General features: G+C 44.7%; 2 protein-coding genes across 14 annotated transcripts in view; one reads left to right on the forward strand and one right to left on the reverse strand.

Annotated features, from left to right (window-relative positions):
* Positions 1–8,198, forward strand: part of PISD (phosphatidylserine decarboxylase) — a 42,567-nt gene extending 34,369 nt beyond the window's left edge. For all 6 annotated transcript variants that reach the window (XM_075059989.1, XM_075059988.1, XM_032773736.2 and 3 more), the window contains 5 exons: positions 1,183–1,419; positions 2,027–2,165; positions 3,879–4,025; positions 5,853–6,013; positions 6,385–8,198. In XM_075059989.1, coding sequence (XP_074916090.1) covers positions 1,183–1,419; positions 2,027–2,165; positions 3,879–4,025; positions 5,853–6,013; positions 6,385–6,609 — 909 coding nt within the window. In that variant the 3' untranslated portion in view covers positions 6,610–8,198. The remainder of the gene's footprint in view (positions 1–1,182; positions 1,420–2,026; positions 2,166–3,878; positions 4,026–5,852; positions 6,014–6,384) is intronic.
* A 1,289-nt stretch (positions 8,199–9,487) lies between these two features.
* SFI1 (SFI1 centrin binding protein) overlaps positions 9,488–21,653 on the reverse strand; it is a 63,848-nt gene continuing 51,682 nt past the window's right edge. For 7 of the 8 annotated variants that reach the window (XM_032773728.2, XM_032773730.2, XM_075059981.1 and 4 more), the window contains 8 exons: positions 19,590–19,852; positions 18,831–18,926; positions 15,357–15,639; positions 14,424–14,577; positions 11,587–11,685; positions 11,358–11,481; positions 10,178–10,280; positions 9,488–9,750 (listed from right to left, as the gene is read on the reverse strand). In XM_032773728.2, the coding sequence (XP_032629619.1) occupies positions 9,643–9,750; positions 10,178–10,280; positions 11,358–11,481; positions 11,587–11,685; positions 14,424–14,577; positions 15,357–15,639; positions 18,831–18,926; positions 19,590–19,852 (1,230 nt within the window). In that variant the 3' untranslated portion in view covers positions 9,488–9,642. The remainder of the gene's footprint in view (positions 9,751–10,177; positions 10,281–11,357; positions 11,482–11,586; positions 11,686–14,423; positions 14,578–15,356; positions 15,640–18,830; positions 18,927–19,589; positions 19,853–21,653) is intronic. The other variant, XM_032773729.2, reaches the window with a different exon arrangement.

A 21,653-nucleotide genomic window follows, 5' to 3' on the forward strand; every position in this document is an offset into this window, starting at 1 on the left:
TCCGCAGGTCCTAACATTGAGGGATACACATAGAGTAGAGAATAAATAGTGCCTCTTTCTCTGATGAAAGAAACGAGAGAACCCTTTTACTGACAAGAGTTGGAATTAGCCAGCCACCCTGTTCTGCAAACTTTTACCAGAGGTTTGGAGAAAACCGCTTCCTGTGTAAAACTTAGAGGAAGGCTGGAGCCCTCTGAAATATCTTTGAGATTACAGCATGCTCTCATGAGCTGTGTGGGTGATACCAAGTACCACAAACAACAGGTGAGCGAGTTTTTTGGAATTGCCTAAACACTAAGGCTTGGTATACACACAGTTCTTGTACTGATAAAACTATAATTTGCGGTGTGATTTTTTTTGTTTCTTTCTTTGACCACTGTAGTTACACTGGTATACGCCCTAGTGTGGGCACAGTTATACCAGTAGAAAGGTGCAATAGATGGATATAGTTTATTTGTCTTTATGGTAAAAAGCTACACTGGTATAAGCACAGCATAACTGTGTCCACGCTAGAGGAGTTGTATTGCTTTAACTATACCAGTGTAGTAAAGGGCGGTGCTCCTTTTATGTGTAGACAAGGCACTTTGTAATTCCAGAAATAGATGGGCGTGGGAGAAGCAACACACTAGGCATTGAAATGCAGACAGAAATGTATTTCTAAGTCAGTTTTCTTTGGGTCGTTCAAAAAAATAAATATATTAGTCATGTTTCAGTGCCTCCAATTAGTCCTATAATAGAATGTCCCAAATGCATTAGTCTGTTAGTCTATAAGGTGCCACAAGACTCTCTGCTCCAAATGCACTGCTTTTCTGAGAGCCTCCTGGGAGCCATTTCCACTAACTCGCATATGAAGCTTCAGCATACAAGGGGAAGAGGGTGCATGCATTGTAGCTGCCCTCCATGGTACCTGGCTGGCAGGGCTTCTGAGCTGCGATTGGAAGGGTTTACATTGAGCTCCATCTGGTCCCCCATCCCTTCGCATCAGCATGAGGGCATGGAGGGTAAGGTTCTGGTCTTGTTTTATGGAAGACTTCAGGGTAATTTTATCCTCGGTGTAACTCCACTGAAGTGATGGGAGTCACAGTAGGAATGAATTGGATTCTTCCATTTTGGGAGCAAAGGGACAAAGCGCTGAGCAGTGGAAAGAACAGAAATAGCATGGTGTAATTCCTTTCTTTCTAGGTTTCTCTGTACAAATCGGTACCAACACGATTGCTTTCACGAGCCTGGGGTCGTTTGAACCAGGTTGAGCTGCCCACCTGGCTCCGGAAGCCTGTCTACAGCCTGTATATCTGGACATTTGGAGTGAACATGAAGGAAGCAGCCGTCGAAGATCTTCATCACTATAGAAACCTCAGCGAGTTCTTCCGCAGGAAGCTGAAGCCCCAGTCCCGGCCAGTCTGCTGCTATCACAGTGTGGTGAGGAGGAGGGAACAATGTTTATTTTGTTCCAGTGGAGCTACACACTGATGTGTAAATGTCCCCATCCCTCACCTTGGAATGTGTGCTATGTCTGTAGGCCAAAACTCTGAATATTAGGCTGGCCTGAGTGAAGTTGTGGGTCTGTCACTCACCCCTTTTCTGTCTGGGTGGTTGTTCTTGGTTACACCCATATCCAGCCTGTTTGTATGGCAACAGATAATGGCCCTAACTGACCTACTTGGTTGGGGTGGGTAAAGTCCAGCCTGACTTGTTCGAGGCACAGGACTAGACCAGGCACACTCATTGAAAGAGAAACTTGTAGCTCCCTTTAGTGGTCACAGCACTGGCATTCACTCTGAATAAATGATGGTCTTTCTGGATCTCACTTAGGTGCCTTCCTATTTGCCTTTCTGGTCTATGAAAATATCAAAAGTCTGAAACAAAAGCAGGCTAGGCTTATCCTTTTGTGGGGGTGAGGCGTTCTATAATGGGGAAGAGGTGTGAAATTTTGGGGTTCAAATGATCAGTGGACTTGTGTTTCTGATGGCTACGTGTGAGGGATGCATGGATTTTGACTGCATTTTACTATTTTTGTTCCCTGTAGATCAGTCCCTCAGATGGAAAGATTCTGAACTTTGGACAAGTGAAAAACTGCGAAGTGGAACAGGTGAAGGGTGTCACCTACTCGCTGGAGTCCTTCCTGGGGCCGTGCACCAGCATAGAAGACATGCAGTTTAGCCAAAGTAAGTTGCCCTTAGCCTGTTTCTGTCATTTCACTGTTCCCAGTAATTGCAGGGAGGGGGTGAATCATACCTGTCTGCTCTCAAAGCTTTGCCAGCAGCATAGGCAACTCTGCTTCATTATAGCTCAAACTGAGGAATAACATGTGGGATGTAATGTTCCATGTTGGATTCCCCAATCTCCTTAGTAGCCTGTCTCTCTCTTGCAGGCTCATCTGATTCAGCCCTTTCCTCTACATTTTAATTTTTCAGTTCCCTCAAGTGCATGGTTACCTTGGGTGGATTGTGGGTAGTGTCAAGGTCTGTGACCATAATGAAGCTGCTTCTGCTGGGAGGCTGAAACATGCCCAGATGTTCGGCTAGCAAAAACTGAATCTGTAGGAACTACTCTATTAGACCCAGTTTATGCAGTAGCAACACTTCCCTCCCCTCACCCCCATGGAGACTGATCTCTGCTCTCATGCCTAGAGATCTGCCTTTCAGGTCAGCGCTGGGGCACTGTGCAGAAGTTTGCTGTGCCTGCTCTGTGGAGATAGAGCTCTGTCTTCAAGGCTCTTGGGCTGGGTGTTAAGATCTCTTGTTAAAGCTGTGTCTGGGCAATATGCCACAGAAAGAAGCGCTTTCTGAAATCTGCAGGATTGTTTTTGTAATGTTTATGCAGACGCAACTATAGCATTTTGTAAGCTGGGACATTACCACAACTTCTGTCAGCACCTCAATAGTTCTGAGGTGTCTTTTAAGACAAATTCTTTGTGTTCGATGAGACTCCGTCTCAAGCCCCTGCTGCTTTGTCTGGGGAAGCTGGGGCTATTTAAAGTTCTTTGGATTCTTCTGGGCTTGGACTTCAAAGATGTTTAAAACCTAGCTGTGTTAAAGGGACATGAGCTTTTTAAAATGCTGATTCTTGACCTTGAAACACTACCTTTCAAAGCTTCCTGTAGCCAAAATGGGCCTTTGAAGAGGGACATACAGTCAGCTTGAATTGTCCCAGAAGTAACAGGGAGCAGGCAAAGGACAAATTGACAAGGCAAATCCCTCCCACTGCATGCTCTGTGTCCCCCTCTATGATCCAGGTATCAGCCTCCAGTTTATAGGAAATATTAGGGGTTAAGGAACACTGTCAACTCAGCTTGGTGTAAAATGTATATTATTATAAAATAAAATTTGCCAGAAGCCTTCTCCTGCAGCATTTACACAACCCAAACACTAACAAGTCTGATTTCACTGTCCAAGCTGAAGGAAGTGGAAAAGTGAACAGCATCAGTAGTGAGAAGTAAATTAGATTTTTGTAGTTCTTCCTGTTTCAATAATCTAAGGGTTGTTAATAACACAAGAAAGAAAACATTTGGTTTATAGTTGCAGAAGGTGTGGCCTGAGAGCATGCTCAACACTGAAGACATCCAAGGAATTAATTCTAAGGCTGACTCATCTACTTACCATGTATCCTGAAAGGGATTTGCATGGTCCCAACAAGTGTGTTCAATGAGGGTGATTACATGTTTGGAATTCTGTTGCTGATTCATCCATGTAAGCTCTCTTGCCAGTGAATGCTCCCAGAGTCACTGGGTGGGCTGTATTTAGTGATCTGCTGTTAACACTGGTTTTCTGAGTATCACAGTAGCACATTTCCCATTGAAGACTTGTCACACAATACGTTCTCTCACAGATTTGTTTGTTCTTTTTAACCTTTTTTTGTCTTCTGCTGTTCCACTGCAGCCTCATCCCCCAACTCATTCCAGAACCAGCTAGTCACAAAGGAGGGGAACGAGCTCTACCACTGTGTCATCTACCTGGCGCCTGGGGACTATCACTGCTTCCACTCACCCACTGACTGGAGAGTGTCACACAGACGCCACTTCCCAGGTAGCTTCTACTTCCATAAGTAAGATGGGGAAACAGAGCAGGTGTAAAAGCAGGGGGATTACTGAGAGATGCCTCAGTCAGAGCACCTGAATTGTGATGTGCTAGAGAATCAGAGGGCAGCAGTTTGTCATAAAAAACACCCTGAGGATCATGCTCCCCCCAAATCCTGAATACTGTGCTCATGAATTTCAGGGCTTAGTCTACCAATTTAACTCAAATCATCCATGCTGAAGATGAATAACGGTCTCTCAACTAAACACAGAGGGGTAGGGAGACCCAGATCTGTTTCCAGAAGACTTCACTGAAATGGCTGTTAAGAGCTTGAAGAATGCCAGTCAGCATCTTGAGAGGGAACAAGGGCATTCCCCACCCACAACAGTAAACTGCCCTGTTGCTGGTAAAAGAGAGGATGCCCCAGAGGGGCATCTGATTGTTGTGGATAACCCTGCACATCAGAGACTCAGAGGATGACTAAGCACAATCACTTGATTTGAATTGGTTATGGAGTTTTGCCCTCTCCTTCGCAGACAGTCATGCTCCTTAGTCCAGCAGATGGAAATTCATTTTTTTAATTACCTAGGAACAAAGAGAGGAGTTGGACTTGGTTTCGGTTTCAGATGCTATGTGTGAGAGAGAGACAAGACCTGGCAAGAAAGTTGATCTGCCAAGCTTCAGCGTGAAGCTAAGGTTTGTGGCTGAGTAAACCCTTTAAGCCAGGGGTTTCTTAGGGAAATGCTGCCAGGAGATCCATTGTAAAAGAGCAATGTGCACAGGAGTATAGGCTCTAATGAAACATTCTAATGCACTGTGTGCTCCCCTGTATTGTGTGACAGGGTGGAAACCTGTAAGGTTCCTATTGTGATTCATTTTCTTTTGGGATCCTAGATCCATTTATTAATCCTTCATGTTCAAATCTGGCCAGCTATGGTGACTCAGATCTGCAGTACTACAGAACCACTTCTTCACACATTGCAAAGGGCATTTGAGAGACTGGCGGGGGTTGGCTGGGGTGCTTCCCCTCCTGCCCCCCGCATAGCTTTGGTGAGGCAGCCCAATGAGCTCATCCCTTAGATATAAAGACTTTTGTCTGCATCCCTAGACTTTAGAGGTAGAGCCATTATGTGTAGTCAGATCTTAGTCAGCTCCTGTGGAGCACTCAGTAATCCAGGCTCAGAAAGAGGCTTATTCTGTTTTGAGTTCATTAGGGAGCTGGGTTCCTGCTCTTCGCCTGTTTGGTGACAGCAGTGTTTTCAGGGCAAGTAATGGTGATGCTGTGAACTCTGAGAGATGGCATTAGGGTGAAATATTGTGGTCTGAGCCTAGGGCAAAAATTAATTAGGTTGATATATCTTTTGTGGAGGGGTGTTAATATGCCTTAGTTTCTGGCATAAATATTTTCCCTTCATTCAGCTCCTGTTGTTTCTAGGGGATGTAGCAGGACCTCGGACATGCTGAATGATAGAGCAGCTCTATGAGCTGAAGAACACTTGTGTGTTATCTGCTCCCCACCTAGTATATCTACAGTGAAGCTGGAAGCCTGGGCTAGAAAGCACACTCCCAGCTGCAGTGTAGACATAACCCTTAACAACAGTTCTACTTTTTCTAGTGCCCAGCTGAAGGCTTTACTTGCTGTGCACAGTGCAATAGAACCTCTGTGCATCTTCTGATCCTTCATATTCTTGGTAATACTTAGCATTTGTCTCACTTCTTAGAAATGAGCTTTAATCTGGCCTTTTTTTTGGTCTCTCAACTATTGTGCCTTAAATCTATCAAAATACTGCTGCAGGAACAAAGAATACTTCATCTTGTTCTTCCTGTTTACTACAGGCTCCCTGATGTCTGTGAATCCTGGTGTTGCCCGCTGGATCAAGGAACTCTTCTGCCACAATGAGCGGGTTGTACTTACTGGTGATTGGAAACATGGCTTTTTCTCCCTAACAGCAGTAGGAGCCACAAACGTTGGCTCCATCCGCATCTACTTCGACAGGGTGAGTGGGAATCCTGCCTTTGAAGTTTCACTTTGCTAATGAGTCAGTGGTACTATATAACTCATGTGAGGAAACAAGGCATAGCTGATTCATTATTTGATTTCCTCATAACTAATAGCAAGCTAAAGTTAACTCAGAAGATTTCTACCAAGTATTACTCAATTGGCACTACTGTTCATTCGACTAATGTAGTCTAGGCCCAGGATCTGAAGGGGGTGTCTGCTGTACGGATCTTTTCTTCCACCTTGTATTTAGCACTGTTGCATGTTACTATTTGAAACTGTAGCCCAGGCATAGGGAGTTGTCAATCCTAGTAAATGGACAGAGCATACTAAAATTTGCAAATCATATTCCTTTCTCTCTCTCTGCAGGATTTGCGTACTAACAGCCCCTCTTACTCCAAAGGCTCTTACAATGACTTCAGCTTCATAACCAACAATAACAAGGAGGGCATCCCCATGAGGAAAGGAGAACATTTAGGGGAGTTTAACCTGGGCTCAACTATTGTTCTGATCTTCGAGGCACCCAAGGACTTCAACTTCCATCTCAAACCTGGACAGAAAATCCGTTTTGGAGAGGCTCTGGGGTCCCTTTAGAAACTACAAGAGGATTTTGTATACAAAGGAACTCAAAACTTACAAGAAAAATGTTTCACTAATGGAAACTATCACTCAGCAGGACCTGGGTGAGGAAAATTATTCAACAACACTGCTGTGTAAAACTGGGGTAGGAATATTTGCCCTATATCACATACCCATGCTGAGAGCAGTAAAATAATCAGATATCCATATACATATCAGGTACAGATGCCTTTAAGAATGTTGACCAGGGTGGTTTCTATCCTATCCTGTGCCTACAGTCTTTAACACTCTCCTCTTCAATGTGTTGCAAACTAGTTACATTCATACAGAGCCTGTAGGTCCTTATCGGGGACCAGGGAAGGCAGAAAGATTAGCTACCTTTAAAGGGACACTGATAGGTTGACCTAGACCCAAAGTTTCACTTCTGTAAAATGTGGTTTTCAAACTTGCAGTAGCCAGAAATGTCTAATGCAAACACAACATCAAGTATGGAAGCCAGGAAGTCAAATTGCCTAGTTGTACTTCCATTTCCAACCTAGGTGAAATGCACAATCTACATTAATGGCATCAGTGCTGAAACCAGTAAATTAGACTCAAATTCTGTTTAATAACATACTGGTAACAGGTATGGAAACTAATTTTTAAATGCCTTTTAACCTGTTGTTGTCCCTTTAAAACTGGACTTTGCACTGTATTTTAAACCTGAAAACACTGTGTCTACATTCCATGTGGTTGAACTTGTCATCTTTTTGAAAAAAGTATATTTTTTTTAGCTTGCAGCAGTCAGACTGTTGCATATTCTTCTCCCAATCCATAGTTTTATTTTTGCCATTCCAGGCCTTAAGGATTTTTTGTTTGTATGAATGGTAATTACTCTCCTCAGTCACCCAAAAACTACTGAGATTAATCTTGTGACATAAAACAGTAACAAGTGGTTTGGGGTCTGCTCCCTTCTCATTGCATGGGGGAGTTTCCATCAATACAAAACTCCTTCTCCGTTGCAGTGGGGATGCAGCCAAAGTATGTTTCCCCTTCTGCTGTACAGATGCTGCTGCTTATTGTATTGTGTCATAACCTTCAGGGTCTAACACTGAGGTCTTGATGTGGGAATTTCTCTCTGTACAAAACAATTTTAAATATATCAGGGCTTATAGTTTAGTGCACAGAATGAAATGCCATGGGCACTGACTGTGTATTAAAAACCATTATGGACCTTGGGGGCAATCCAAGCTTGCTCCCCATGTGCACTAACTTGCTTTTCTATCCTTCAATGGACTTGCAAATATTTGTTTAACTTACCAAAAAGCCAAACTTCCATTTTTCTTTTGCACTCATTGCTGATAGAGAGAAGCTGGGGCTGAGTGCTCTGCAGCTTCATCCTCCAACAACTTTAGTTTCTGTTAATTCATGCGAAGAAGGGTTAGATGGAAATAGTAACAACCTCCTTTATTAATGTATGGAACATGACACTAAGAATAGGAGTTTTAAGCTTCACATGACCAGTAATGAGATTAACAGCAACTGGTGCCAAAAGGGTTGAGAGCAACTCACTTCTCCTGCAATGTACTGCTTGTTCTTACTGAATAAATTCTATTTTGAGCCAAGGAAGTCTATTGCCTGTAAATGAATGGGACACCCTGAGCTTGAAGGAATGGACTAGCTTATCATCAAACCTGGCCCTCCCATCTTCCTGTGAGGTCATCTACTCCTTCTCAGCTTGAGGGGCAGCTGGTGTTTTTTTTTAAAGATCTGCCTGCAGTTCCAAGGGGATCTTCTGAAACAAACTTTTAGAATTAATTAAAAATGAGACTGAGCACTGTAAAGGAAAGTCTGTCTCCCCTGGATGTGCTGGAGAAGACAGAATCAAGTATGTACAGCTGGCCAAGCCCTATACACTTAACTTATGCTCAGTGTCTGGTAATACAGCCTGCCAAAGGCTCATAGGATGAGCTTGATTATTTAGACCTGTCTTGGTCAACGTAGGAGAGAACTAATCCTTTGGCTCCAAGAGTCAGCATTTCCTCATATTAAATGGGGGCTGCTTAAAATCGCTCTTAGTCCCCCGTCACCCCCCCCACTTTGTTCAGCCCCTTACTGCTAGGAAGTTCAGAACTTGTGTATTATTCATCACAATGTTCTTATTCTAGCTAGGCGTGAAATGCATCCAGACATCATCAGCCCTAAAGGTTGAAGCTATGACTAATTACCCTTCAGGTGCTAGAGGCTCTGTGAACAGCACAAGCCTGTTGCAGTGGGGTAGAGGAAGAGAGATTGAATCTCTTCCTCCTCTGAGGCCTTTTGTCTTAGTTGTGGCCAAAATAAATTTAAGCTTTAAATTCCTCACTCCTCAGCCATCACAGTATCTGAGCACCCAGTTCTAACAGGGGCTGACAGAAGTTGCTACTGTTCTCTTTACTATGAATGTGTCAAACAGATCATTCCGCACCAGATCAGCTCTTTTTGTAGTGGTTTTAGCACTGTGGAAACTTGGCTGGCTAGCAGGAATGTCTTACCAACTGATCAGAGGAAGTAAAGGCAGGGTTTCTGGAGAATACTAGCCATGCTGTAAGTTTCTCCTGCAGAGAGAATCCATTTAATTTTTTAACTGGAACACTAGCCCAGTATTTCTGTATGTCACACTATGATTTATGAACATTAACTCTTATTTTAAAATGTTTGAAATTAAAAGTCTTATCAGCATTGTTTAGCTTCTTAATAAGCAAGGGCATTTAAATAGATACTATAGTGATGGGCTCTATGAATACTCAGCTAAGGACTGTGATGAGTGCAGCTTTGTGCTGCACAGCAGTGTCCTGTTCCTTATCAAAGCTATGGTAAATAAAGGAGGTAATGTCTCCCATATGCATGCAGCAAAAGGAAACATACATTTAACTGGTAGAGCAGTTTGGTTTACTTCCCTTCACAAAGTCAGAGATCACGTACATTAGGTGTATGTCCTCTCTGACATCAAAAGCAGATAATCAAAGATCGAACAGCCAGCCCATTCTACCACTGAGCATGAACAACCCTTCCAAGGTTTTAGACTTGTTACATATCCAAAGCAGTGCGAATATCCTCCACACGGGTGATGTAGCTCTGCAGACAATGTTTCCCTTCTAGCAACACTTTGGTGAGAGCTTTGATCTGCACCTCCAACTACAAGACAAAATGAAGGGAAGATGAACAGGCTAAATGATTAGTGAAGTCAGGAACAATTCATTCCAGCAAGTTGAGTCTGTAAGCATTCTGATGCTGTTTGGTTGAACAGCTTTCACACTACCCCACTTGAATAGTAAAGTATCAAGTGACAGGACTGGGTTGCTCCTTAGGCAGCTGTGGCCTGGTGAGAAAAATGTGAATACTTTAATCGACTTTGTGCCCTGTTTCTCACTAGCCCGTTTGCTTGGAACAGTTTACCCATCCTCCTGTTACTAATCTCCCACAACTGCCTCCTGGTGCCTTCAGTCTGTGTTTCACAATCATCCAGATTAGACTTAATCCCTTCAGGGCAGGTTCCATTTCTCAAAATTTTTACTCAGTAACTGTGTGGGACTGGCCTTCACACCACTACTTGTCCACATACCTGATCCAGCTCTTCTTGAACTTGCTGCACAACATCTTGCTCCACTGCCCCGGTACTCATTTCTAGCCACTTGTGCAGAATGCGCGCCTGCCGCCGGCATGACCTGAGGGAACAGGTTAAATGGTGCCTGTTCTGAATAGGATCACAGCAAGCTAGGGTGAGACACAGAAGGCTCACTGTGCATTTAACTAATTTGCATCAATAGTTGTAGATGCCCAGGACACTCACTACCAGCAAACATTGATGGGGAAGAGTTCAGCATCTTTCTAGATTGTTATAAAAGAGATTGCATTTCCAGTGTCTTTTAGCAGTAAGCATGCAATGCCTGGCTGCCAGGTGGGAGGTATAAGTAATTTGGGATGAAACCCAAGCCACAGCATATTAGTTGAAAGCTGGGTGGTGAGAGCCAGTTTAGAATATTCCTGAAACGTATTTTAAACGTTAGGCACCATCAGACCCACTGTAGGAAAAACTGGCTTCACCACTGCCATATAAGGGACCCATTTTCCAGTCTTTGGGTTCTGGATGTTAGAAGGAAAATGGTGAGAAAGGGTCCTTGGAGAATACAAGAAAGGGTGGGTGTTCCTCTCCTACTTTTGATCCACTGCTGCTTCTTTCCATAGCAGTAGGTTCCCCCTTAAAGTCCTGTTCCACTCTGAAATGTGACTACAATCCCACTTAGGGTTATAGGTTTGTGTCTAATTAACTACTTAAATCAACATTTTTCTAATTGCCTGTTCTACAAAATCAGGCTGGGATCTGAAAGCCAAGCTGGGGTCTTTACTAGGAGTCTGAATTTATGAGGAGGAGAGTCTGAAGTCGACATTCTGACTCAGTTATACCAATTCAACCCACTGATTTCAGATTATACCCTCAGTGTCACCAGTATAGCCACATTTCCTTCAGTGGTTGCTACAGGTAACAGTAAACAATTGACAAGGATGCACAAAAAGGTAACTCCCTCCAAGCTGTATTGGCAGTACGGGTCTAATAGGAGTAAACAGAAAAACCAGAACTCTTATTCTCTTAGGTCAGCAGATGTAACTGAACAGGCCTAGGAGACAGATCTGCTGAGTAAGAATGTGTCACTTTTCAGATCAGAACTGTACTTCCATAAAGAAATGCAACACTGGATTAAGAGCACTCAATGAGGCTGGCTAAAGGAGACTTCACTACGTACTTGAGCTCCTGCTTGCTATCATGGTAATGCTGCATTTGCTGTTGGATGTGTTGGAGCTCTGCTTCCAGCTGTTTCTGCAGCTCTGTTCCCTCCGTGGAATAGCCTTGCCTCCTCTGACTTTCAACTGAAACCAAACACAAAGCACACATATTATGATGCTGTTGAGGTTCTGTCTATTTCCTGCTTCTTCCTCTCTGGGAAACAGACAGGCTTATAAGCAAAAACTTACCACAGTGGCATGCCTGTGGGTTCTGATTGCTATCATGTGATGTGCTGCCTCTGTTGTAATAACCGGAGCCTGAAAGACCTATCCCACTTGTGTGCTTAACTGTGGAAAAGTGGATAAAAGTTATAAAATGATCCAATCACCTAACAGTAAGTGTTGATGGGAAAAGATAATGAAAGTCCAACTCGGCCTGTTACATAAAATTGCTTAGAGTCAGCAAAAATTAAGATAGACTGAATTAGTCCAAACAAAAAGGCCGCCTGCTATAAATCAGCAACTATGTTGATACGTCTGGTAAACAAAAGAGTGTGGGACTGGAAGTCAAACAGAAAAAACTTGTGTCAGAAATTAGGCCTAACTGGTGAGCAGAACAATGAGAAGATGGGCTAGTTCATTCATTACTTGACTTTTGAGGTCCTTAAAAAAAAGACTTTGGGGGAGGATTGAGATGGGTAAACTAAAGGGAGCAAGCTTCATGTCATGGCTTCCACTCACATCATCTCCTGGGACCTCAGGATCCTTTGGGACATCATTGGCCCTTCACTGTCTTGATTTCGAGATGAACACAGATGATATCACCACGTCCACTAGCTTTGGCTAAATTCCAAATGCCACCTGAGGTATAAAACTTTGGTTCTGGCTTTCACCTATTCTCTCATGCATCATTTTCCTCCTGCACCTTGTTTCTTCTGTCTCCTTTTGTGTCTTTCTACTAAGCGTCTTTCTTAGCCTGCCAGGACTGCCACTGTTGCAAAAGTGCTGTGAGCCTGCGACCAGAGAGGCAGCTAAAAGCAAAGCCTGATGCTGGTACAAGTTTGCCAGGCCTCGGAGTGGTGTGCCATGTACTGGGCCTGTGCTTCTCCAGCAGCAGGCCTGTAAGTAAAATTCAGCACTAGAGACAGAAGCTGCATTTTCTCTCTGTACTGTTCTTTTCTCTCCCTTTTAGTGTGTTTTTGTCTGTTTGCAAGGAAACAGGATCAGACTTTAAAAGGAACTGTAGCTCCAGCCCTTCCCAACTAATTTTCTCCATTCCCCCCCAAAAGGGCAAGTTATTACCATCTTTAATACCATCTAAAAGACTGTCAGAAATGGGGGTGGGCAGAGTCCTTATACAAGCACTCTACAGCCAAAGAAAAAGAGAATAAGGGATACTGTTAAAATGAAAGGCTTCATATATTACATACATTTCAAATTCTTTAACTGTTTTGATTTTTTCTCTTATCTTTAATAAAAGGTTCAAAGGATTTTTAATGGTGTATTTGGCCTGGTACTAGGCAGGCTGAGGTTTCTGTATTCAAAATGCTAAGCCTAGTTTGACTGTTTAGCATTGCACGGTGACAGGGTCAACTAAATGCCTAACTCTCTGAGCCTATTTATTGTATCAAAATAGACACCCCACCACCTCTAGCCTCTCTTCCCGGGCTAACAGCAGAGTGGTTCTTCACCTGTGACTGGAACATGACCCACAAGAGGTTAATGGAGCATAGGCCAAGATTTCCAACATACAGTACCCTACAGAGCCTGTACTAGTTACTGTTCATTTGACTCACTCCAAATTCAACTTGTGTATGCATGAGTTGTAGGGTCCTTCAGCATATGGCTTAGCAGCACTAAGGATCTGTGGTTTTGGACCTGTTATCGTGCTGTGGGCCAGGAAGAGCAAGCAGCAGATACGCCAATTTACATTAGGCGGAAGCACCTCACCCCAATCCTATGCAACATTTAGAACCTGCACTTCATGCTATAATTAAAGATAGACCCTGGCCATAGTGCAGACAACCACTTTGAATTGTAGGCTGCTGTGTTCAGATCCTACTTGCTCACTACGGTTCACATAAAATTTGGCATTCAATCAAAGCACTGCTGTGATGAGTGCTACAATGTGTCACTTGCTTCCTTGACTATCCCTCTCCCTCCATTCGTTCTCTCCATAAAACCCAAAGCTGTGGTTTTAGCTGCACTCGTGACCTCTTTTCCCTAGCCCTTCCCCTTTCTGGAGCCCTCAGAGTGTTTTTCATGCCTTGATGGTAAGCAGTACTCCAGAACCTACTTGTATCAGTGAAATTGTTCCTTGCATTATGGGACATCTTCTCTAGCAAGTTCTACCATTCTATGAGACAGGGAGGAGGATGTATTTGGGTTATGCTGTATGAACTCCCCGGCATTAAAATAGGCTTTGCTCTTGGTCTCTCTGGCCAGGCTAGGCCCTAGAGCAGTGGTCCCCAATGTGGTGCCTGCGGGCGCCATGGCACCCGCGGGAGCATCTTAATGCGCCTGCGTCCTGGCCCCCAGGAGAGCACCCGCCGAAATGCTGCTGAATTTCAGCAGCATTTCAGCGGGGACGCTTCTCAATGACGCCGCCTGCCATCGACAAATGACGTCATCAGGAGGCGTCGCCCCTGAATTTCGGCGGGGACGCCTCTCGAAGACATCACTTGTCAACAGCAAGTGGCGTCATTGAGAGGTGTCGCCGCTGAAATTCGGTGGTATTTCGGTGGGTGCTCTACCGCCGCAGTGGTCCTTCGTCTGGCACCCGCCAGATGAGAAGGTTGGGGACCACTGCCCTAGAGATTCCCACCCTTCACTTCTGGAGAACCTGTCTCTCAGTTAATCCTCTGAACATCCTGGAGCATAGAAAATTGTATCACTTGTATCTTACCTTTTAAAAAACAAATGGCTGACTTCTTCCTCCAACACAGAGTCAGCTCCCTCCCACTCAATGAGCAGGTAGCTTTGCCTCTTCTCCAACCCAATCTTGCATATATTGAGGGAGGCTTTTGGTGCTGCCAGGTCAGGGATGGCTTGGGGATGGCTGCTGTAATTTAGAACTGAGAACATACCTGCAGTTTTTGGCTTGCTCTCTTTTCCTGTGGCAACTTCGGGCTGCAGTAGATGTCCCTCCGAGTTTGGCTGCTTCCTCTCCTTCCCCACAGTGGCCTGTTGAGGGTCTTCAAGAAAAGTTTCCACGTGACTCTTCAGGGGCTGACCCTCATTCTACAAAGCCAGGCGTACAATAAGATGACACAAATACAGCCATCTCACCTCTCAACTAGGATTCAGGTGAGCAGGGCCACAAAGGGCTTTAGAACAGGACTCTCTGTACATGGCCTAACATACTACGCCCTCCTTCCACTGAGGGGGACCCTGCATTTACTTGGTGTCCACAAGTGCCTGTAGTCAGCCTTGCTCCTTACATGATATTTCATGAAGTCAGAGCTTTCCCATCCCTTCTGGAAGGGTAAACAACTCATCCCTTCTGCCATAGAGCAGAGGAATTTAAATGCTGTTCAAATGTTTGCAGAATCCCATTCCTTCCTTCCCCTCCATTTGTTTGCTAAAGAAACCTGCAGGCATACATGGGGCTGCTGAATTTAGTCAGTCAACTAGATTTCATCTGGCTGTAGGTACTCTGAACCTTTTGTTAGAGCAGCACTCTCAGATGTCATCAGCTAGTAATGACACCTTGCTGAGAAGGGGACAGGACCAGGAAAGACGTGAATTCTAGTGCAATACCACACACATCAATTAGCCAAAAAGCAAATTGTTGCTTCAGATTGTCACTGCAGTGACTGTGGCAAGTGGAGGAGAAAGGACTGATGTGCATTTGGAGCCTATCTAACTTGATCTATTAAAAAGGCAGGACCAGGAGCTAGAGGCAGCACAGGCCAGCTCAGGCAAGAAGGGGTGGGAGTCCTGGAAGAAAGTCGGACAGTAAAACTTCATCAGCCAACTCCAGTTGTCTGGTATTCTAGTTACTTCTGCATGAAACTCACCTTTTCTGATTCACATCTCAAACGTGACATGAAGGACGAGGGAGGCAATAGCACTGGCTTTGGACTAGTCTGAGCAGGATGGCATGTGCCACGTGTCCAAGATGGTACACAGGTTAGAGGGGTAGGCACAGTAAGGGGGCATGAGGAGAAACTAGTGCTACCCATCTGGAACAGCTGATTACAGCTACTTTGCTCTGTATGAGTTGAGGCAAGTAAGGCCCCAGCCTGAGCAGGATGTTTGTTCATGGATGTTTGCAGCAAAGGTACCTCTGGTCCCTCCAGTCTAGAAGGGGAAGGAAAGGGAGAAGGGTTTGTTACTTTCCAGCCAGCCCCATAGTCTTCTTTATATTCAATCCAGAATAGCCAGAAGGGGAACACACAGTTATAACCATTCACCCTAGTGGAGGTTAATCCACTGCAAGGAGTCAGACAGGCTGGTAAGCCACTGAAAAATACTGTCTAGGTTGCTTAGCAACACTGCCTTCAATCTGTGGCACAGGATATAAGAAACTGTGCTGCTCCTGCCATGAAAAGCACTGTTGCCAAGGGACAATAGCAACCTGGTTAGGACCCATGTTAAGTTCTTTAACAGGCATGTAACGTTATAAGTGTGATATAATATCTCATTGAAAGGTGACAGGGCCAGAAAGAGTTAATGACTCTCAGACTAACCTGACCCATAGCCAAACTTTAAAAACTGGTTCGGAAGATATGTAAATGAATAGAGCTTTGAAATGCAAGTCTGCATTGTTAGAGGTAGAAGGGTAGATGTTTGCTCAGGTCTTGTAATGTAAGCAAACAAGACTTGTCTATTGCTATGGCTTTAATTCAAAGATCAGAAAAGAAATATTAACATTTAGGAAGATACTTGAGTAAAATAGTATTATTGTCTATGTGTTTCTTTGAAGGTTGTGGTAACCTGTGTCTAAACTGTTTAATGGATAAATTACCCTGTGTTAATTGCCAGGATGTTTGGGAAAAGAAAAGTTAAGCCTATTGTTTTCTCAAGCCAAAAGGCTGCTGAAAATGTATAAGAACCCTGGGACACGATCCTACTTCATCTCAGATCCTTAAACCATAAGGATTCAGATCCCCAGTCACTGACTAGAGTCACCCTGTATATGGACATTAGACTATAACCTGTGGACTATTTCTAAAAGGACTTTTGGCTACTACAAGCTCATCTCTACTAGGTATCTAAACCTCAAGAATTGAATTCAAGTCTGTCTGTATATTGATCTTTTAACCAACACACTCTCTCTTTTTAAATAAATTTTAGCTTAGTTAATAAGAATTGGCTAATAGTGGGTATTTTGGGTAAAATCTAAGTTATAATTGGACCTGGGTATGTGGCTGATCCTTTGGGATTGGAAGAACCTTTTCTTTTATATGATGTGATAAGGTTTCCAGTAATCATCATCATATTTGACAGGTGTGTCTGAATGGAGGCCTGAGGCTGGGTACTTTAAGGGAACTGCCTTGTTTGGACTTCTAAGTAACCAGTGAGGTACTGTAGAAGCTGTTTTGTGCTGGCTTGGTAAACCTAAGTATTGGAATATCCACCAGCTTTTGGGGTTTGTCTGCCCCGTTCTGTTTGCAGTTCACCTTAATTGAGTGACCTCAGCTGGCTCTCACGGGCAGCACTGTCACAAGGCAGCAAGCCTGGAAGAACCAACACAATCACTAAAGATCAAAAAAGAATCAGACAGAGATGGTGCCTGGCAGTGTTTCCTCTAATTTTTACGTCCATGTGTGGAATGAATTTTGTTATGTGCACCAGTACACATCACCTTCATATTGGTGCACATAACAAAATTCATGTGAGGGGTGGGGTCGAGGAGTTCAGGGTGCAGGAGGGGGCTCAGGGCTGGGGCAGAGGGTTGGGGTATTGTGGGGGGGCTCTGGGTGGGCCAGAAGAATGAGGGGTTTGGGTGCAGGCTTGTCTCCAGGGCTGTTCAGTGGGGAGAGGGATCCCCACAGCCTAGACCTCTCGCCACAGCACACTCGGGGCCCAGAGGAGAGGGTGTGCCTCTCCCTGGCTGCAGCAGCTCCAGTGGGGCTGGGCTGGGCTGAGGGAGGGGCTCCTCTCCCCGGCAAGTCCGGGGCAGGTCCATGCTGGGGCTGGCAGGGAGGGCCACCTCTTCCCGGCATGGCAGGTCCATGGTGGGGGAGAGGCATCTCTCCCCGTCGCACCCTGAGCCCCTGTGCAGGGCTTAATACTGTAAGCTGCACAGACATGCAGCTTAGAGGGATCTTAGGTGCCTGGTATCTCCCCTCTTAGAGCATTTTAACCTGAACCTGTTGACAGAATTTTTTATTATTTTTTTTTTAAAAGGGTAGTGTCAGGGAGTATATTTCTACATCATTTTGGTCCCAGCAGTGGGGATCTGATCCAGGTTTAGACAGCACAGAGAATGGAGAGGGAGAGAGAGAGAGACACTTCTCTGAACTGCAGTATCTTCCTTCTCTCTGAAGCTGTACCATTAGCTATAGAAGTGGGGTTTCTAAAGAGAGCATGGAAAAGAGCCTACTAAATTCTTTCAATAAGGTTCTCCTGTTGAAAAACTTTTGTTTTTACAGCAAGTGCAGCTTCAACCCATTCATTTCTGAGAGAAGTGATATCAGAGCTAGAACTAGAACTGATAGCATAACAGATGGCTCCTTGAGCATCCTCAGCATTGTAAATCACATGAAGAAGAGTGACTGCAAAAATTTTAACTCCTTGCTCAGCAGCTCTGCACCCTGTGGTTTGTTTATTGACTAGCAAATAATTCTTACTCCTCTTAGCCCTGCAGAGCAAATTCAGCCAAGATAGGGGGGAGCAGAGGTCTATTCTAGCTCACACCTCATTAACAAAATTGTCGATGAGGTTCCAATGGCAAGGCCAAAATTCAGTTCCATTCAGATTGTCTGGTGTCTCGGGACAAACGAGGGCAGGGTTTAGGATCCATTAGCCAGCAAGCAGCCAGTGTGACACTCAGATTCCAAGTTAAGCTGCAGGGCAGGCAGTTAGAAAAAACACCTTTTGCTTGTAAATTGAGCCCTCAAATTCTGGAACTCATTGAGGCTCCAAACACAGACAGCTCCAAAGACTTTTTGCGCAGACTCTTTGCAGAGTAGAACTTGTGTCTCTTTTTGGGGACACACTGTGTTTTAGATGAATTCAGTCTTTCCCTCAAATTTACGTACTGGTGAAACTAAGCTTTTAGCACATGGTAGGTTAACCCCTCTGACTGCTCCGTTATTCTGTTCCATTGTGTAAGCAATCTGAAGCTTTTCATGTCACTGTGCTGCTCTTCATATTGCACAAAAGAGATGTCTATGCAGAGTAAGATCTCAGCACAACTTAATACATTTCACAGCTCACAAGCTGGTACATTCAGTTAGCATGGCAGGAGCACAGAAAGAGGGTCATTGCAATCACCACTCCAATTAGATTCTCCTGCCCTACTTTTAAAGGGTGAGTGTTCTTACTCATTGAAAGGTATCCCCAACAAGCCCTCTCCCTCCAGAGACTGCAGCAGGAAGTCAGGTCTACGGGGCTGTAGTCTTGCCTGGCGGACTGCGTTTCTGGGAAAAACAACAAAAACGTAGGCAATTGCTAAGATCCAAGAGACTCCTGTCCTTGACTGAGGCAGCTTTACAAAATCCCCCCTCCCCAGTCATCCCCCTGCCCACACAAAATGCACTCTCAGCATGAGATCACCAGCAAGGTTGGCAAGAGATTTTTAGGGAACAGCTTTCGGAAAGCACATAGTTCCCCTTTCCCATAAAGCCGGGGAGAGGACTGACCGATTTCAGCACAGCTAACACCTAGCACTGTGTGACTTTGTGGCAGCTCTGGGATCTCGCTGTGGTCAGATGAATTTCATGGTCGTAATATTTCTATCCCTGCACCACTTTGCAGGCATTCCTGTGAGAGCTCCCACTTAAAGATCACCAGGACCCCAGTAATCCATTGCCATACAGTGAGGAAGTTCCATTGGGAAGTCATTAAGCTGGGCTAGTAATGGGCTGCCAAAGAAGAGTCACGAGTCCTTCCATTTTTCATGGGCAGCTGTATACATTATGCAGCAGTTCTATTATAACTCAGCATTAACAGACATACCGTGCAGCATCAGGAGGGAAGGGGAAGTTGTGTGGAAATTCACAGCAGCCACTGTGGGATTTAAGAAATGAACTCAGAAATGCAATGCAAGCGTAATGCAGGATATGCTGAAACTTGACACTCACAGCTCACTAAGAACGAAATCCTCAGCAGCAAAAAGGAATGGCAAATTGTCTCTCTTCACGGGCTGCAGCATAGAGCACGGAGTCACTACCTTTGCTGCGTCTCCTCCTGCCCCAGGGTTGGCAACAGGCATGGGCATCTTAAATGTCACCCTCTTCTTCAGAGAAGAGAGAGAGGAGTGAGGCTTGTCCAGGTTCCTGCAGAGAGCCTTTCGCTTCCACAGCATGGCACAACGATACACTGTCTGGTGAAGGCTGTAGGCTGCCTGCCAAGCAGAAAGAGAATCAGGTCGTTAGATGGATTAGAATAGGGAGAAGCAGCATCATGCCACCCAGGAAGGACACTTCTCCAAGGAAGGGATGTCCTTGGGAAGTAGCAATGGATAACAGGATGGTGTTTGGCTTCTGGGTTTGCCCATAAGCTCTAGGTCTAACTGATCGCCATATTTAGGGTCAGGAAGGAATTTTCTCCCAGGTCAGATTGGCAGAGACTCTGTATCATGGGACATGGGTCACTTGCAGGTTTAAACTAGTGCCCATGGTGGATTCTCTGTAACTTGAAGTCTTTAAATCATGATTTGAGACCTTGCATAACTCAGCCAGAAGTTATGGAACTAATACCAGAGTGGGCAGGTGAGGGTCTGTGGCCTGCAATGTGCAAGAGGTCAGACTAGATCAGGGATGCCAAGCTTACTGACCCTCCGTGTCACATACGACAGAAGTTCAGGAGCTGACGTGCATCTGCTGGGACTCAGAGATTCTGCCCCATGGGAGGCACCTGCCAGGGTTTGGGGCTTCTGCCCCACTCCTGCTGAAGCCCCAAGCCCGAGCAGGTGTGCCCTGAAGCCCCTAAACCCCTCTTCCCACTGGGCAGAAGCCCCTACCCCATCACCCCACTGCAAAGCAGAGATCCTGGGCTTCCCCCCAAAGTCTGACAGGTGGAGAATTCGGGGGGCCTCCACAAGCCACACTTTAACTGTATAAGAGCCACACGCAGCTCGCAAGCCAAGGTTTGGACACACCTGGACTAGATGATCACGAGGAGACCATCTGGCCATACTGGGTGAGACCAAAGGTCCATCTAGCCTAGTATCCTGTCTTCTGACAGTGGCTAATGCCAGGTCTCCCAGAGGGAATGAACAGAACAGGTAATCATCAAATGATCCATTCCATCGCCCAGACCCAGCTTCTGGCAAACAGAGGCTAAGGACACCATCCCTACCCATCCTGACTAATAGCCATTGATGGACCTATCCTCCATGAACTTATCTAGTTCTTGGCCTTCACACCCTCTGGCAAGGAGTTCCACAGGTTGACTGCACGTCGTGTGAAAAAATACAACCTTTTGTTTATTTTAAACCTGCTGCTTGTTAATTTCATTTGGTGACCCTTAGTTCTTGTGTTATGAGAAGGAGTAAATAGATTCATAGATTCCAAAGTCAGAAGGGACCACTGTGATCATCTAGTCTGACCTCCTGTATAACACAGGCCATAGAATTTCCTAAAAATAATTCCTAGAGTGGTGGTTCCCTCCCTAGGAAAAACAAAAAACGAAACAAAAAACCACACCACCACCTAATCTTGATTTCAAAATTGTCAGTGATGGAGAAATCATCGTGATCCTTGGTAAATTATTCTAAGGGTTGATTATCCTCACTGTCAAAAATTTACACCTTATTTCCAGTCTGAATTTGTCTAGGTCGTACTTCCAGGCTTAGATCATGTTATATCTCTCTTTGCTACACCGAAGAGCTCATTATTTAATATTTGTTCCCTATGTAGCTAGTACTTCCTTATTTACTTTCTCCACACCAGTTATGATTTTATCTATCATATCCCTCCTTAGTTGTCTCTTTTCCAAGCTGAAAAGTCCCAGTCTTATTAATCTCTCTTCATACGGAAGCCGTTCCATACCCTTAATAATTTTTGTTGCCCTTTTCTGAATCTTTTGAGATTCCAATATCTCTTTTTTGAATTGGGGCAACCACCACTGCCCGAAGTATTCAAGATATGGGCGTACCATGGATTTATATAGAAGTAATATGATATTTTCTGTCTTATTATCTA

This window comes from Chelonoidis abingdonii, chromosome 22 (assembly GCF_003597395.2).
Source record: "Chelonoidis abingdonii isolate Lonesome George chromosome 22, CheloAbing_2.0, whole genome shotgun sequence".
Taxonomy (NCBI): Eukaryota; Metazoa; Chordata; order Testudines; family Testudinidae; genus Chelonoidis; species Chelonoidis abingdonii.